The 18,024-nt window shown below is 36.4% G+C and overlaps 1 protein-coding gene across 1 annotated transcript in view; it reads left to right on the top strand.

The window, feature by feature from the left end:
• The window catches only part of ATRNL1 (attractin like 1), a gene marked incomplete at both ends in the record, with an annotated part of 535,835 nt that overhangs the window by 267,875 nt on the left and 249,936 nt on the right, over window positions 1-18,024 (top strand). The window contains one exon of the mRNA XM_082486299.1: window positions 13,858-13,919. Coding sequence (XP_082342425.1) covers window positions 13,858-13,919 — 62 coding nt within the window. The remainder of the gene's footprint in view (window positions 1-13,857; window positions 13,920-18,024) is intronic.

Raw genomic sequence — 18,024 nt, 5'->3', positions numbered from 1 at the left:
CACTTTATTTGAAGCATTTGGTATTTTCACATTAGTGTGATCTGTTGTTCTTTCAGCAGCAGATTTGTTAGAATAGTTTTGTCCTTGTGGACATCATCCCTTACATGCGTAACCCCACACTTTTCCTTCAGTGGAATATACATACAATAGAGAAAGCTTAATCAGTTTTATTTTTCCCTCATATATTTTTAGGATGGATAGTCTGAGTTATGTTGGTTAGTATGTGTCCTCTTGTCTTCAGTCTCACGCCCACACCTGTAACTGACTCCCATAGCCTTCTTTGCGTACCCCCTTTTTTATTCGATGTGGATCTGCAGTAACAAACTGAAATAATAATAAAGCTGATCAACGTTTTCTCTGTAGAGTTTAAGGCGGTTTCTGTGTCTTCATCTGACTTTTATCATCATTTCACAATGCTGACAAAAAAGTTTCACTTGGCTACCCAGAATCTTGAAGAAGCTGCACGAGCTGCCTTCCTGCCGTGTCTTCCAGCCAGTTACAGTCCTTCAGGAGAGGCAGGAAGAGGCATTTCAAAGTCTTAGCATTCTGCTCTGGCATCCTGCTCTTTCTGAAGCCAAAAGGAAGCCAGTAGGTATTTACCACTAATAGTAACGTAGTCAGCATTCACCTCTGGAGAAGCGAGGCTATTTTTTTATTTTTTAAATTCTAGGTTTATTCTATGATAGTGCTGTTTATAGGATGAACAAAATTCAAGTATTTGTTCTCTGAAGAGCTGTTGGAATACAGATTCCTTCCTCTTTTCAGAAGCTTAATTGAATCAAATATGCTCACAATGACTTCTGCTCTCATTGTAGTTGTGCTATTTACATCAAGGAATTAAAGCCTCTGTCTTTCGTGGCCTTATCACTAGGTGAGGAGGGGAATGAGAAGATACATCAATGAATTTCTCTGCTGAATGGGACTGCTTCTTTTTTTGTTGTTTTACACATGAGACAGAGGAATCACCAAGCGCCACGCAAAAGATCAGAAAATTTAATTTCTACAAAGTGGTATTATATACATAAATCTTCTGAAAGACAGATACCTTTGGGATATCGGAGGCCGTAGACTTCTGTGTAATCCATTACCCATGCTGATATAAACCTTTGATTTGTGGGTTTAAACCTGAGGCTGAGTAACCTCATAAATATGCTAATCCACAGTAATCAAGAAAAGTGCTATTGCAAATACGAAATTTTTATTCCACAGTTCCAACAGCTTTATAGCGTGCTCTACATTTATAACAATAAACTTTGGGAAATTACTCTCTTCATGTTTAAGAAAATGCTTTGCCCTTTTCTTGGCATCTCACCAATGAGTTTTACATACATTATTTTGAATGGCATGATCTTTATGCAAAATTCAGTGCATGTTTTGCCTTTTCTAACCAAGTATTTGATTTCTAAAATGAACAAAACATTGCATAAATTTTAAAAATTCAGCTTTTGTAGCCCTATAAAAATTTTATTATCATTTTTATTAGGCTGCAGACCAACCAGTGGGTTAACTAGTAGATTGTCTGGCAAAACCAGCTCTACCTGATATTTAACAAGATAAAGACCCAGCGGATTTTGAAAAAACCTTACATGTTTTAGCAGGACATTTTCCCTGTCTGTTCTATGTATTTCTACACATACACATAGGCACGAACTTTAAATGCCACAGCCATCATATTAAGTTCTACAGTCATTCAAATAGTTGTGTAGATTTTTTTTGTTGTTTTTCTCCAGGAAAGGTGAAAAATATCTTCCATGCAGGAAAGAAAAGAGGACATTTTTCATGTTTGTAAACTTCAGAATACGAGAATTCTGCTTTTCTGTGGGGGTGCAATTTCTGTGTGCTAATAAATCCTCAATGAATGTTATATATAAGAAGAGTTGTGTTTAAAAATTGGTCCTTTGAAGAAATAAGCAACAGGATATTTTTCAGCTGATATTTCAGTTCCTAGATACTGCAATACCAATATTTACTTGGCTTGTTTTGAGTAATCCCATTTCTAATCCATGTCTAAAGAAAATTGAGTTACTTTAAAAATGGGAGAAAAAGCAATCAGTCAGTTTTGAAATCATTTATTCCTTAGTTCATATGAAATACCTGTCAAAAAGGATTATTTTCTAATTTCTGTAATCAGTAATTATGATTTTGTATTAGGTGCCTGAAGGATTGAAATCTGAACACTGGTAATTTGAGCAATACTGTGTTTTCCAGGGTGTTAGGTTTGTGCTTGCCAGATTAACTGTATGATGTAGATGTATCTCCTTGCGCATGTATCTGATTTATTTATTTTTTTTAATAGTATAAAATCAGGGTCCATTTTTCAGTGAACTCACACTCGCACAAACAACTAATTCGCTGTTCACAATATAAGATTGTGGTTTGGGTTTAGGTTTAAATGTGACATTTTGCAGAACCAAGACTGCTATTAGCCTCTTTAAAAACAGAAAATAATTCAATACATATTCACTTTGAATTCCTTCAGACATTTTAACTTGAATGTCACTCTTTAAACGCATTTGGTGTGCTACAGTACCACTGTTTAACACCAGTCTACTCCACAGTAAAACCGAAATCCAGTCATTAAAGATGAAAAGACAGAATCAGTTGCTCTATGACCACGCTTAAGGGAGTTCCCCGCTCCTGTAAAGCTCTTCTTGTTTTCTAATTTGATCGGATTACTTTTGAATTTTATTTTCTTTAATAGTCCACAACAGTAAACAAATTACATATTGATAAATAATCAAAGGTCGGTTCTGCTAAGTGGCCTGGATAGCTTTGTAAATTAAACTCGTTTGAACAGTATGCATTTTAGTACTGCCGTGTTCGAGGTTATTAACTGCCTACAAGTTTAAATAAGTATAACGTTTTGACACTTCCACAGCATCCAATACCCCGTGTTTGTATCAGAAGAGGAGGATGTGCAGCCTTAGCAGAGTTAAGATGTCGGCAGCCTTATCCCCAACCTCTTCATTTTCTCCTGCAGCACGTGGGGGATTTAATGTAATCGTATTTCCAGCAGAGGCACATTGCAATAGACACAGGAATGACTACTTAAGTGTGCCATTTTGTGAGACGTTTTGTATTCCACGGAATTATGTTTCCCCTTTCATTCGCGTGCACTTTCCACAGGTTGCTTCTGCCCAGGCTGTGAGTATTTCCATTCAGAAGACGTAGATGTTTTCCTTCAGTGCTAACTTGCGTGGACTGTGCACACAAGGAGCACAACAGCCTGTTCTTGTCATTCTGGCTCGGCATGTGCCGTGTGGCGGGACGGTGGTAGGTGCACGTGATGTTGCAGAAGGATTCCCTGTGTCAAGGCTGGGTGGAGAGGTGGTTTCAGGTTGGCGTCTCAGGTGGAGGTGAAGTGGCTTAGTGCAAGTCGGGCGTTGCAGGTGTATACAGAAACATTTGCCCAACTTAAGGTATGACTTGGTGGCTTTCCTAGCTGTGCCTGCAGTGCTGTGTCTGAGGTTCACTAGAGAGAGCTGAGATCTTGCAACGCTGACTGCTGTGTTCTAGAACTTTGTATTTCTTGAATTTCAGAGATTGGGGTTTTTTTAACTGTTCACGTGGGAAAGAGCTCTGAGCCACCCACTGCACCATACAATGACTGCTGTGAAGTGACCCCTTCACCTTAGTGAGATGTTCTCAGATTCATCAGACAACTGCATAAAGTTAAGTATACCCTGACACAGTAGCACTGACTCTGTGATTCTCACTCCAATCTCCAAGAAGTTTTTGTTTTATCTACCTACGTGAATTCTACAAAATATATATTTTCAAATAGCCATCCCATAGCATCAGTAATTATACACGTGACTTAAAAATGAGCTGTTCAGTGATAGTGGCTAGGCATTTTCCTGGATGTAAGAACCCTGGAAGAAATCCAAATTGCTTCATCAACTCTACTCTTAGCCACAGTTTGACAGAGTAATATGATAGTTGTGTGCCAGCACCAGCAGATTTAAACTTGCACCACTAATTCCATTTTGACATTGATGAAAAGATCGTATGAGTCTTTTGCATTCGAGGAGGTATCTTTTAGAGTCTCTTTTGAGAACAGAAGAGATAGCGCTTTAGTTTTGCCGTTAAATGAGAGTCACGGTACTATTTTTTTAATGCAGTATTTTTTATTGAACCATTTTTCCTCAGAAATATACAGCACGTTGAGGAGTGAAATGAATCTGTGTGGACACCTGGTTTGTGTAGAATCCTAAACAATGTCTAAAGTTGGAGATTTCCTATGTTTATTTTTTGAATAAATATAATTTACAGTTTTGACTTATGGTATTCTAGAGCCATAGTACTCTGCCAGTTGTTTGACTAAGATTCTCTATTATGGGCAAGTATCCCTGATGTTTTGCAGGCCCATCAATCATGCTACACTAGATGAGAATGGAGGTATTGCTGTGCAGCAGCCAGGTAGTTTCTCACACTCTTTAGATGCAATATCACCAGCCTGTGCTTGAGCTAATTTAGGTTTGACAGGAAAAAAATCTAAATTACATTGCCAGAATGGAAATTGTTTTTTGAATAGGAGTGAATCGGAAAAGGACTTGGCTGTAAGCTTATCTGAACATGAATTGTAAAGATACCACTCTAGGTCAGAGGACCATGGAATTTTTTTTAGAGCATTGAAAGGGAGCATTCAGTTGTCATTGTTTCATCCTTAGTGTGACTTATATTTGTACCAGCTTCTACAGATTACAAAAAAAAAAAGAAAGAAGAAAAGAAAAAAAAATGAGATGCATCAAGGATCTGAAAGGGATCAAGAATCTATTTTACTTAGAAAAATGACAATGTGAAACGTTTTTTGTTTATCAGAAGACCAAGATGGCTTGATGTTGACAGGGAGGGGGTTTGATATGACAAACAGTAGAGCTGTGGTTCAGGACGACCTTAGAAAATTTGAAGACTGGGCCAACAGAAAACTCGTGAAGTCTGACAAGTGCAGAGGCCTAACCAGGGTAGAATTACCTAACATCAACTTGAATATTAGCCAACGGTATGCTCCCATTCTGCCTCAGGCAATACCTGCATTGAAACACGTTACCCAGAGTGGCCGTGGAATATCCGTCCTTGGAGGTTTTCAAAACTTACCTGGAAAAAGACACCATTGACCTGATCAGGTGTTGACAGTAGCCCGGCTTTGAGTGGGAATCAGAACGACGTGAGCTTGAGATGTTTCTTCTGGTCAACATTTTGACGACTCTGTTATGCTAACATATAAAAGCACGCTCTATAACAGGTGCAGCTTTCCTAGTGGGAGACTCTAATTTATCGAGTCATAATTAGGTGTCATAAGAAATCGTAACAAAATAGCTGAGGAGAGAGAAATCCAGTTCTAGCAAGTGACAGAAATGGCTTGTCCATTAAATCTAGCCAGGCTTTTAAAAACCAGAGTTTTGGAATTTGTTGTCTAGAAACCTGCTGATTCACGCTGGGTTTGTAGGAGAACTCAATCCTGCAAACGTTTATGTCTGAAATAACTTTCTGGTACTATAGGTCGTTGTGTCAGTTACTTTTCATACTGTTTTAAATTTAATTTTGGAACAGGTTGTTTCTCCCTTGTCTGTGCCTTTTATTTTTTTTCATTCACTCATGGACTTTAATACTCAATATTTCGATTTCTTAATAATGACTGTATTAATCATTATGAAGATATTTTGCATGCTGAATTAAACTGTAAGTTAGACAGCAGTTTCCGCTCCCCCAGATTTTCTCCTTCGCTTCTTGGAGGTTATTAACTGGGGGGTTCTCTGTGTGGTATGCATTTGTTCATATGTGTAGTCAAACACAAAATTAAATAAGGCAGTGAAATAGCGCTGTATGCATATTGAATTTAATGGGAAAGTGCAAAGTAGGAAGAACTCAGCTGTAAAAACCTCCTTTAAGAATGTCATTCATCTCACTTGAATGCAAACCTAGATTGTCTTTCAGCCTCTCATGACTCTGAACAGTGGAAATAATATCCTGTAATTATTACATTGTTTGAGAAAGAAAGGGGGTGGTATTTGGATAATCTAGCGTGTGCCATCGTGAGAGGCTGGACTTCAACATGCAGAGAGAATCTGTGGAAACTGTTTATCTAATCCTGATGTGAAGGCTGTGATTCCGCATCTGATTTTCTTTAAGTTATCTTTCATTTTCTGTTTATGTTATCAGTATGAATGTTTTGCTGTCACTATTTCTCATCATCTGGGAGGACTGTTTGTTGACAGACTAAATTCTTAACTGGCATCAACACAGTAGAAAGCAGTAGGATTCTGCCAGCAGGCTCTTAGCTCCGTATTGCTTCTCTGATCATTTCATCCCAGCAAGAAGAAATATTTCTTTTACCTATTTCGGCATTATGTTATTTTGTAGAAATACCCAATGAGTACTTAAAACTATGGGAGAAATTTATCTCACCTAACTTTATTTATTTTTGAAGTTTGACATTGTATAGTCTAAAGTAATCACGTGCTCCCTGTGTTGTTGGCAGAGAGAAGTGGCAGCTCCATAGGGTAATTCATTCCACGTTGAGTCACATATATATTTTAGAGTCACTCACCTATGAAGTGCCTTCCTATCTCTGCTGATTGTTATAAACTAGCGGACTAATTTCTGCTAAATTCACATATTTGACTAGATTTGCCATGTTCCACGTAGCAAAATTCAGATAAATTTTCTTTCAAATTTCTTTTTTAAGTTCTAGGAAAGGCAATATATAGAATAAATATGTGGCATTTTTAATCTCCGTGTCAGTGTTTAATCTTTCTCTAACTTAGAAATAATTTGGATTCATTGTTGGTGAATTTGCCCTTTTCTTACCATCTTCTCTTGGAATTTTTGTTTTTCTAAAGAAAAGAAAATACATTTTGTGGTTTCCCTGTTGAATATTTATATTGGGAAAATGACAGTTTCCTGTGGTCCACCTTTCACTGGCGCAGATCACTCTCCATATTCAAATTCCAATGTGGAGGAACGGTCATTACCATTTTTTGGCCTCTGTGAAAAAATCCCACATAATTGTAGTTATATTTAAGCAAAAAAATCAGAGTAACTGATATTTTGTTATGTAATTACTGATTATTCAGTAATTATGAATTTACTGAGTTTAATGCAATCCATAGGTTTTTTTCCATCCAATTACTAAATACTACATAATAGAGTCTTTAAAATAGTTGATACTTGGGTCTCTGCAGTAACTTTTCTGCACAGCGTGTATCTAAGCTTCGCTTCATACAACAGATAGTAAATGTGAAAATTTATCTAAATTTTCTAACATCCCTTTTCCAAATTATCACAGTATTTGATCTTCCCCATTTTTCCTGATAAAAATGTTATACATAAAAATGTGCCGGTCTACATAAATATTTTTCTCAGCTGTCTTTTATATTTGTAGTCTAAAGTTGCCTCAGTCAAAAAGTGTTCCCCAAGAACAAAGGATAGACAACAAAATGAGTTAATCTTCACGTCCAGTCAATATCCATATCTTTTGCTTCAGAACATACATAGCACCAGTGTGGGAGTGTATAATAGTTTTGTCCAAGAAGAAATTCAATTACAGTTTTGATGATACTGAAGGAGGTAATAATTCTGTAGGGTTTAAGTACACGTAATCAACGCAGTCCAGGCAGTTTAGTTTGGCTTATGTCTTACCTTATTGTATTATGCTTCCAGGTCTACCCAAGTTTTACCATGTATTTATTTTAGTTTCTCCTATTTGTTCAGTCTAAATTTATTAACAGTGGAAGATGAAAGAATTGTATTAATGGTGGTATTTGTTCATTGGCTGAGAGCCTGAGCAGATAGAAGTTTACATTAGTGGATAATGTCATGAAATGGAGCATAGGTTAAAATTGCTTTTTGTGTACATTATTTGAATATATAAACCATTTCATGTATTAGGTTCATGTTTACTGCAAATGTGGAATTTTGATTTAGTGCACTTGTGTGTTGTGCCTAATTTCCCCTTTCTTTTTCCTTTTGCTTGATTGGTTTTGTTAGAATTGCGGAGACAGCTTCTCAGCAACTACATTTTTTGAACTAAACCACAAAATTCTGAGGCCAGATTTACTATTTCCATATGAAAGGTGTCCCTAAGTTCGACTTTTAAGATTATCTCATTTTTGCGGTGGAACAGATCTTGACCTATTGCTTGGTAGGACTGTATTATTGCTGCATAGTCAAGGTGAACGTGAAATGAAGTATCTAGAGCAGTGGGAAAAAAAAAATCTGTTCCTGAAGACATTCACTTTTGATGGTTGGAAAAATCCCTGTGTTCAAAAGTTGTTCCTATTTCAACAGACCTATTCCATCCATCATTATTCAGTGTAAAGTGTGTTTCCTACATCATGCATGAAACCAAAACATCAAAAATTAAGAGATACCATACATTGAAACGTTGGTTGCAATGCATCCTTGTATGCAGTGCACTCTGGCATATTCTGCTGGATATTTGACTTTTGAATCTTCAGTTGCTATAAACGATTTGTCAGAAGCCACTGTGCCTTGTCTTCCAATTAGGTCATGTGATTTAAAAATCTCAAGTGCTTTCTTAGTTTTATGTGGTTTGGTTTTTCTTTCTTTTTTTTTTTTTTTTCTTTTTAAAAAAATGTATTTTTTCAAAGGCCTGAACATGATAAAGAGAAAAGATACACACATCAGTAATGCTTTTTGGAGCAACCGCCACAGCTCAGTTATCACCCATCAGCTTTTTCGTCCTGTACATTTATATCTTTTAAGACTGTGAGCTGGAACATATATATGTATAACACATTTTGCTCTGGAGTCTGTTAATTCTCTCTTTGAGTTTTTATGACTAGATTTCAGAATGTATCTACATTTATTCTGTATATGGGTATTGGTATTACTTTGATCTAAAAGAATACAAACATAGCGCACTATGAGATTGTACATGAAAATTAATTTTTTGACTTTTTAGTTCATCCAGATAAAAGTCCAGGCAGAAATATTGGTAGAAAAAGCCCCTCTGATAACACTATTCCTGAAGTTCTGTAGATAGACGTTTGTATCATTTATTAAGGCAGCTGGATACCTGGAAAAGTTAGACAAACTTTCAGACACCCAAGTCCTTCTGCATGCCTGCTACAGAAGAATCGGACTTCAAAGCTAAATCCAAGTTGAAAGCAATCGCTCAGAGTTTAATTATAGAGCATTTTTCTTAAAAAAAGTCACTGTAGTTCTTACCTCGAGGTCCTGATTCTCACAACTCCTTCACAAGATGAACGTCGAGACCGGGATGTAAAAAGCTTTGGCTTTAGTGGAAGTACCAACTTTATGGCACGTTATAGTTTCCTTGCACATAATTATGTCCTCATGGTTCACAGTTATAAACTACCCATCTCCCTTTCATTACAACTTGCCTACCTTATCAACTCTTCCTCCTGCCCCACATATCCCCTCTACTCCAGACAAGAAAGATATTATATGATCTAATACACTAAAATGAGCACTCTTCCCAACTTCTTTTTTTGTTTGAAGTCCTCTATTCTGGGCATCAAAAAGAGCTTGCATGCTCAAGAACTTGACTTATTTTTATCTTGTGGAAAAAAATATTGATCCATACCACTCTTTCTTGTTATCATAGATCCTCATAGCTGGAATTTCACAACCATTAGAGCGATCCAAAGTACCCCACAATAATTCATCTTTTGTCACATTGCTCAAGGTAGAGATCCTCTAATCACAGGACAGATTTCATTCTTGATGCAGCTTGTCTCACTACATTTTTTTTTTTTTTTTTAAATGCAGGAAAAAGCTCAAACAACTTCTAGGTTTTTCTGTGAATTGAGTGTTGAGATTAGTCTTTTCCCTCCTAGAGTACAAAGATAGTATTTCTAAGTCCTGTAATGTTGCTGTTCCAGCAAATTTGTTGTAGCTTGATAATCTAATAATCATCTGTTGGTAGTTTTTTAGCAGCAGATGACAAAACTTTAGGTCAACTACAAATCAAATGGCATTTCCAATACTGTAATCAATTTCATAGGAAAATAAAGCTGTTAGTGTTATAAAATCAGACTAAAAATTTTGTTGCACATCTTGAAGCCCTCACAATATGGTTCTTTTTTGTTTGGGCTACAGTTTTGAAGTCTTTGTTGTGAAAATGCTAAATTCTGATTCACCTTAAATATTCTTATTAATTTATTTTCCTTTGTTGTCAATAGCAGAGTATTTAAGAAAAGTAAACATCCGTTTTGTAGTTTTTTGCAAAGCTTGTCATTATTCATTTTGCAAAGCAACAATTTGTCTGTAGCGTTATTGGATCATAAAGTCACTGAAAGCTTCTAACACTCGCCAAACAGGGAAAAGAACTTCAGGTGTTGTAGTTGATGAAAAATTTTCTAGCGGTTTCTATGAAGGTGAGAAAACGGTTTGATGACATTTCTGACAGATAGCTGTCTATAAGCTTTCCTTTGAAAAGAAACATAGATCATGGGCAGTTGCTGAAATGTATCTATAGCCATATCTGTAGCTGCCATACTGATGTCAGTCCCAAATTCTCTTTTAGAAATCTAATGCTGGTGAAAGAAAGAATTAGCATCTGCACCTGAAACTGGATTTCAAGTAATGTTTGACAGTACTAAAAGTAGTCCTACTTCCCTTTTTCAGCATTAAACTGTGTAAAGAAGAGGTGCTATTGTTCCTCTTCCTTCAAGGGAAATAGTTCCATGCTGGAAATTCTGTGTTCACTCATAGAGGCTATAATTTGCCATAGAAAATTATTTTCCACATGGCAGTTGGTGATTCCATTCCATAGGAAATGATGGAGATGGTATTTATCTTGATCTTCATTTGTAAGAGAAGGTGGAGATAATATTTGTGGGATCCATAGGCTCATTTTGGTGAAACTGAGGTCTGCTTAGGCATGATACAAATTAACAAGAGAGAGATTCACCACCAGTATCTTTAAGTCCAAAGGGAAACCCTGGGCTTGAAAGTATTTTCCTTGCCTTGTCCCTTGTCTATGCAGGCACAAGAAAAAAGACAATAACGTTCATATCTAGATGAATATCCCATGGAAACAAATCTTTTTGATTGTATTATGGTTTTTTGTGTCAGGCTTAGATTCATCAATTTTGTTGCTCCTTCACGATCTACTTGTAATTAAAATATGTATTCTTTTTGTTAATATTCTGTGTTGAAATTAGCCTAAGATACACACTACCATTTCTTCAGAAAATACTGTAGTTCATCTTTTAAACATGAACTCTAATGTAATCATTAGAAGATAATGTTTGATTAAAATCTTAAATTACTTCTGGGATGGAACTTTATATGTTATATTTTACTGTGGTTACTGAGTACTTTCAAGACTACCCCATACAACCAAACAAGTAAGTTTTACAGACAGAAGTTCTTCCATATATTTGCAAACATGAACTCCAGCAAAAGAACATCGCAATTGTCTTAAGTAGATGATTTGATTAATAGAAATGTAATATCAGTCCTTTTGTGTCATTTTTTTGTGCAAAAGCAATCTATCCCATCTTGTACTTAGGGATTTGCAAATCATATTTAATCGTTAATAGGCATATAAAATCATTAAATTATTGTAAATCCGCCTACTTCATATTTGCTATGTGTTGAAAAAGAGAAATAAAGGCACTACAGTTGCTTAGAAAAATTTGATATAAAACTTCCCTGATGTGATTTTGATCAGATTGTGTGTTTTGATTGCAGGACTTCCCCTTGAATGTAGTTGTTTCTAGACTAACAAACGCTGTTAATGAATGTTGACACCTTGAATGAAAATAATTAAAGAAGTAATGCAAAATATAAATGATCCTTCAACAAATACCTTTTTAACAGGTCACAAAAGGTGAACTCTGTTAAAACTGGCATGGTTTTTTCTCTTTGTGTTAGTTTATCTCCTGAAGTATGGTACTTATAAAAAACATTTGGGAAAAGCCAGCAGTTAATTTGAATACTAAAAATTATTTGAAGGGAATCCATCCTGTATTTAAAATAAAGATTGAGTATAGAATGCTTTTTTTTTTCCCTTCATACAAGTTATTCTTAAACAATTGTTTATGCTTGGGATGCAATTTGTATTGGCCAAAGAGATCTTCACATCTTTTCTCAAATTTTATCTTTTCTATGTAAAATAAAATTTACATTGGTGTTAAGAGATACTTTGGCAATTTTATCCACTCTGTAATGTCTCTTTAACTTTTCCATATTTTTAGTCCCTAATCTCTCTTCATTTTGATGCCGTGTTCATCATGACAGTAGGCTAAATTAAAGTGTCTGACAATTTAAAATTTCTGCTTATATTGGACAAATGTGAAAACATTTGCAGATTAAACTTGAGTAGTGAGTCAGAGAGTTCTTTCTCTCTCCTGCTACCAAACCACGCGGTCTTCAGCTTCTTGTCTTTCCGCAGGCTCCCAGGGCTGTGGAAACGTAGGGTTTGCCCTGATCCAAACACAGCAATCTACTCAATCTAGGCGCATTCCTGTCTAGAGAGGAGATAGATGATAGCACTCAAGGAGTTTAGCACAATAAATTATATTTCGATTCATTTATCAAGTTTTTTCCTGATATTTTGGCCTGAGAAATTCGAAATATCTGCTTCCTGTATCGAATTCCAGAGCTCCTAGAATTGTTTGCATTGTTTGCATTGCTTGCCGTTGTGCATTAGTAGTGAAGAGAACGCAGCAATTACATTTCAGAGATGTGTTTACATGATGGTGCCCCCAATGCTTATTCGTGGAATGATGCCGTTTCCACGCTGTTACTTCCTTAGACTTTAAGTAACCTGAACTATTGATAGGTGTGTTTAGCTGGCACAAGGCACAGTGACATGATTATAATACTAATGTTTACAGTATATTTTTGCTGTAACAAAAACCCCCCAAACTTCAGTACCATGAGTTACCATTTCAAAAGTTCACAAATCAACAGTTAAAGGGAATCAGAGGAAATCTGTGTAATTACTAGGCAACATCAGATCTTGAATGCACAAAGATCTCAAAAAGCAACAATTATTTGAAATGGATGGGAATATAGTTAGATAAACGCTTTGTGCAATTCAAAGTAGAAGATTCTGCGTATCTTCAGTTTGATAATTACTATGAAAAACTGAAGACAGGGACTTAAGGATATATGTAGATATAACTTAAATATTAAATACCTCTCAACATTAGCAAAAAGTAATTATAATAATAATTATAGGCTCTTGCATGCAAGTGTGAATGGGCGTCTGTGTGTATATGCTGGCTTAGAGATAATTATTAAATCTTTGTGAAAAATTACAGTAAGGAGTTGAACGAATGTGTGTTCTGGCGAGGCTGTAAAAATGTACCCTAAAAGCATATTTTTTTACTTTGTCTTTAAAGAAATTTGCTTTGAAACAGTTAGTTTTATTATGCACCAGTTTTGTCTTTTTTTAATTAAATATGCACTAATTTTAATATTATGCAATTCAAATATTTTAAATGTATAAATTTTAAGCACAAGATAGCTTTTGGAATTTCTAAAACCTTGCTTCAGTGTTGTCCTTAAAATGGAAAATGGTGACAGTTAAAACAGTCGACTATAAAGAAGACAATTTATATCAATATGATTTCTTAATGTTTTGCATGTTGCTTTCATTGTTTATATCAAGCAAGTTTTACGTGGATATTTCTATTAACTTTACTTCAATAGAAAGACTATATCCCATTGTTTGTATTTTGACTCGGGCAAAGACATGGGAGTTAGTCGCTCATCTCACTTTATGGTAAATGCATGTGTGTGCACACTAGACTGAAATTACACTTGGAACTAATCATCCGTGGAGCCATAAAGCTCTAGCCTAAAACGAGCTGTTGGCTCTGAAAATGTTGTAATTTACTTCTATTTTATTTGCAGATTGCCTTCTCACAGCACAATACTATCATGGATCTGGTGCAGTTCTTTGTCACCTTCTTCAGGTAAATTGCTTTTTCTGTCTTCTGACTGAGATAATGCCGATTCTTTTCCATCAAACCAATATCTTAACCAGCTTCTTAATCTGACGAAATGTCTGCAAGGAAGTCTTTAAACTGTGTTCTCTAATTTGCACCGGTGGAGGATCCAGGCCATTGCCCTGTGACTACAGGCAGCTGTTGGCATCTTTCATACACTTCATATTCACTGGTACAGTCTTCACGCTTACTTTGTAAAGATTAGCTAGATATGTACTGTATATTACAGTGATTAAGAAAAAACAGCTATACTGACTTAAACCGGTAATTTATCTCTGTGATTTTTTTCAAAAACTCTTTTAAAGATTATTAAAAATGATGGTTCTGTTCAATAGCTCGTTACGTTTAATAGAGCACCCCAAATTATTACTAATGCTTTTATGTGTTAGAGATTCATTGTGAAGAGTAGTAGGGGACGCATGAGATTTGGTTATGGCAGCAATGCGGGAATTGGCTTCAACTGCACACGGACAACTATTGTAGGATCTGCACAAAACTCCACTGAAAGACTTCTTAAAAGTTCAGCTGTCTGATAAAATGTCACGAACATTTACGGTTACACACCGATTAGTTACGGTGCTTTGAAATCTTGCTGTGAAGAGATTCCCCAATAACCACGAAGCGTATGCAAAATGTGAACAGTGACAGACAGCCGTGTTCATCCGAGTTTCTGTATTTCTGGAACTGCCGTGCATTTATTTCACAACTTCGCAGTACAGCTTTTCTCTTCGCTTTAATCACCGTGCTCTGAGGAACTGTACCTGAAGAATCACACCCTTAAATGCGGTGAACAGACCAACTTCTGTTAATTGCTGCCACCTAGAAGGGTGTCTTCTGTCCCCAGTACTTTGGCTAATGGGGAGTGGTTTAGTAGCAGATGCAGAGCATCCCATTTCTCCTCTTTCATCACAAACAGAGCAATAAAATGCTGGCTGCCTAAAGGTCAGTCCATAGTGGTTTGGGTCTTTAGTGTTTGGGATTTTTTTTTTTTTTTCTGGGAAGCCAGCAAGGTCCAAAACATGATGATGCTCATGCAAACCTCAAGAAGACAAACTGCTACAGAAGAAAGCACAGCCTGTCCCAGTATGACAGAACAGAGGGACCCTGTCACAAATAGCAGAGAGAGAAACAATTTGTTTCTGCTCTGTGCCCTAATGCTGGCTCGGAAAAGGTGAACTATAGGCTGTCTGATGGTGAAGCCATCTCTATAGATGCATTAGCTCTCCTGGTGTGACGGTCTATCTGATATGGTTTGTTCTGGGGAAATGCAAGCTTACTCTGATCCTGACAAAAGATCCCCCTTACAGAGAGAAAGGTTGTAGGATGGCTGGCAGCTCTCCTACCACTGCTTCGACTCAACCCCAGTCTAATCGCGTAACCCGGGCTTTCAGCTGGCACTCAGATGAAGAGGGGCTTGCAGCTAGCCGCAGCATAACGTTAATAATGAACCTTAGGAACCGAGTTGCAGAAAAGCATAAAGGATTCAGGAAATGCTGAGAGTAACGCGTTGCAGTAATCCAAGCAAGGGACAAAAATTAATGACAGGACATCCTCCAAAGGCACATGCAATTCAAGCGAAGGTTGATGGGTATGATGAGAAATAGTGTTTATCAAAATATATTTTCAATATAATTGATGTAAGATTGTATGGTACTCTTCTACAACTGAATTGGTATGAAGGTGCCTGCAGACATAGGCAGAATATCCCGGAGTTTGAGCTCTCGTCTTTTGTTGCTAAGAAAAAAATAGAAACAGAAAGAGTAGCACACAGTAAATTCACACTTTGCAGAGCAGAACCTGAGAAGAAAAGGGAAGGGAAAGGAGAGGAGAAGCTTGAGTTGGTTCTGGATGAAAGAACTGCATGACAATAGTTATTTAGCTGCGGTGTGTTCCCAAGTTCATTTACTCTGCTAGGAAGATTAACCCCGGCCTATTGCCTGGCTGGCTGGCTTTTTCCAAGGCACAAACCAGTACCTTCTGTGAGGTTTTTTTCAGTGTCGTGTCCAGAAGCGTGGGGTCTTCATAGGTGTGGGAAGTCCATTTATTTTCTTCTCGGAGAATCAAAGCAATCGTGCGTAATACCACAGCAACGCTCCCGACTAGAACTGCTGCGAGCGTCGCATCCTGGCTGGCCTGAGTTAGCAAGTGGTCAGTCTATGTAAATGATCCACAGAAGAAACCGTCAGGTTGTTTGTTGCTGTGTTGTAAATAAATGCCGGAAAAATACATAGTGCGTCCTTTACAGAAAGCCAGGCTGAGGAATGTAGAATGAAAAGTTTCCAGTCTAGACGCCGTTAAAAGTTGCAGCAGTTATTCAACTGGATGTTGTTTCTACAGGATCACTAGTTTAAACAAGCTGCAGAATATTTTTAACAAGAAGTTGTAGTAATAACTCATTTTTTTTTTTTCACACTAATGGGACAGTGCTAGTGATACCCAAAGGCAGCATTACTACGTCCTCTCTCAAGTGGTTGATAGTGTTTGAGCCTTTATCTGAAAATTTTGTCTTAGCAGTTTGTATCCTAAAAAAATTATTTTAATAAGGGTAGGTTTGTTTGGTTGGGTTTTGTTTTGTGGTGGGTTTTTTTTGTTTGCTTGGGGTTTTTTTTTGTTTTTTACTGGATGGGAATGCTGTATATTAAAACAGTGGCAAATTATGTTGATAACAGTAATAACCCAGGTCATATTTGCTAGGTTTATTGACAGAGAAAATAAATGTGTTTAAAGATAATTTGAATGTACTTGATAACAAAACATGCTTCAACCTGCTTTGATAAATGTGCATTTGCATTTCTCCCATCGAGTATTATATTTTTCGTATTTCTGAGCACATGGCATAACCCTCTTCACACTGGCTGCCTAGCCAAACCAGCAAAGAGGCTTATTTGACAATAACAGTTTTTTTAACAGCCTTTCAAAGGTACAGTTTAAAACTGTTCCTTTATAGGGTGGATGTTCTAGAGTGAAAGATGAAATGCACGTTTTGCTGCTTGAACCAGAAATATCAAACAAACGCTTTTAGAATTTTCCTGATGTATCAAGATTAACTATTTTAAAAATATTATCCTGTAAGGAATTTATTTAAAACTATACATAATAAAGCACAAATGCTATGATGAGATCTGCAATTAATGCTCGATCTACCAAGATACTGTTCTTGTATGTTCTAGAACAGAAAAGTTATAGAAATAAAAGTTCTTTTGAAAAAATAAGCAGAGTATAACAGAAACTGTAGTGCTCCAGACCATGATATTCATAGTGGGGAAAAAAAAAAGCCCTCTTTAATTTCATTCTTTTTATACTGGAAGGTTTCATTTTATCTACTGGTTCAGTGACCTTTTCTCTAAGAGTAGAAATGCAATCAGATATGTAAGAGTAGTAACAGATTCTTAACAGTCTTATAGAAACTGTGATGTCTGTGTTGCTTTAGTCCATGCCTTGAAGACTTTTAGCTGTCACACAAATTGAGAAGTGTGTGACTTTTTTTTTTCCACCTGCTTTGAAGCAGCACAGATCTCATTAGAAAATTTCACAGGCAGCAAACGTGGATGATCTTTCTTCTTATACTGAAGAAATGCAGTTCCCACAGTCAAAGAAAGTCTATTCCTGCATTTGCCTGACCAGTAAAACACTGAATAAGCGAAAGCCTGGCTTTTTTTTCTAAACTGTAAGTGATAAAGAAGTTGTCAGTGTTTTCAAGTCTTACGCAAATATATAGTTTTGGCTGACTAGGAGGCAGGACATTTTAGGCATTTCATAATGGTGTATGAAGTATCTTCAGCTTCTGAAAACATTATTTATTTTTTCTTTAGATCATATTTTATCATGCATAAAAATTGACAATATCCAATATTTGTTAATTTTTATTGCATATGGCTTGAGTAAATCCAGAATTAAGAGCCAAGGCACTCTTGACTGCTAAACCTGCTTTTAAATAAAATTATAGTTAAGAATTTATAACAGTGCTCACTCATTTCTCGGAAAATTATTTGTATCGAGAATCTGAAGCAGGAGTTCTGGTAAGAAATGCAGTTATGTCTCATAATCAAAAACCCATAATCATAATCAAAAA

Source organism: Vanellus vanellus (assembly GCF_965231255.1).
Source record: "Vanellus vanellus genome assembly, chromosome: 7".
NCBI lineage: Eukaryota > Metazoa > Chordata > Aves > Charadriiformes > Charadriidae > Vanellus > Vanellus vanellus.
The sequence above is the reverse complement of the archived record's forward strand: the minus strand, read 5'-3'. Positions and strand labels throughout refer to the sequence as shown.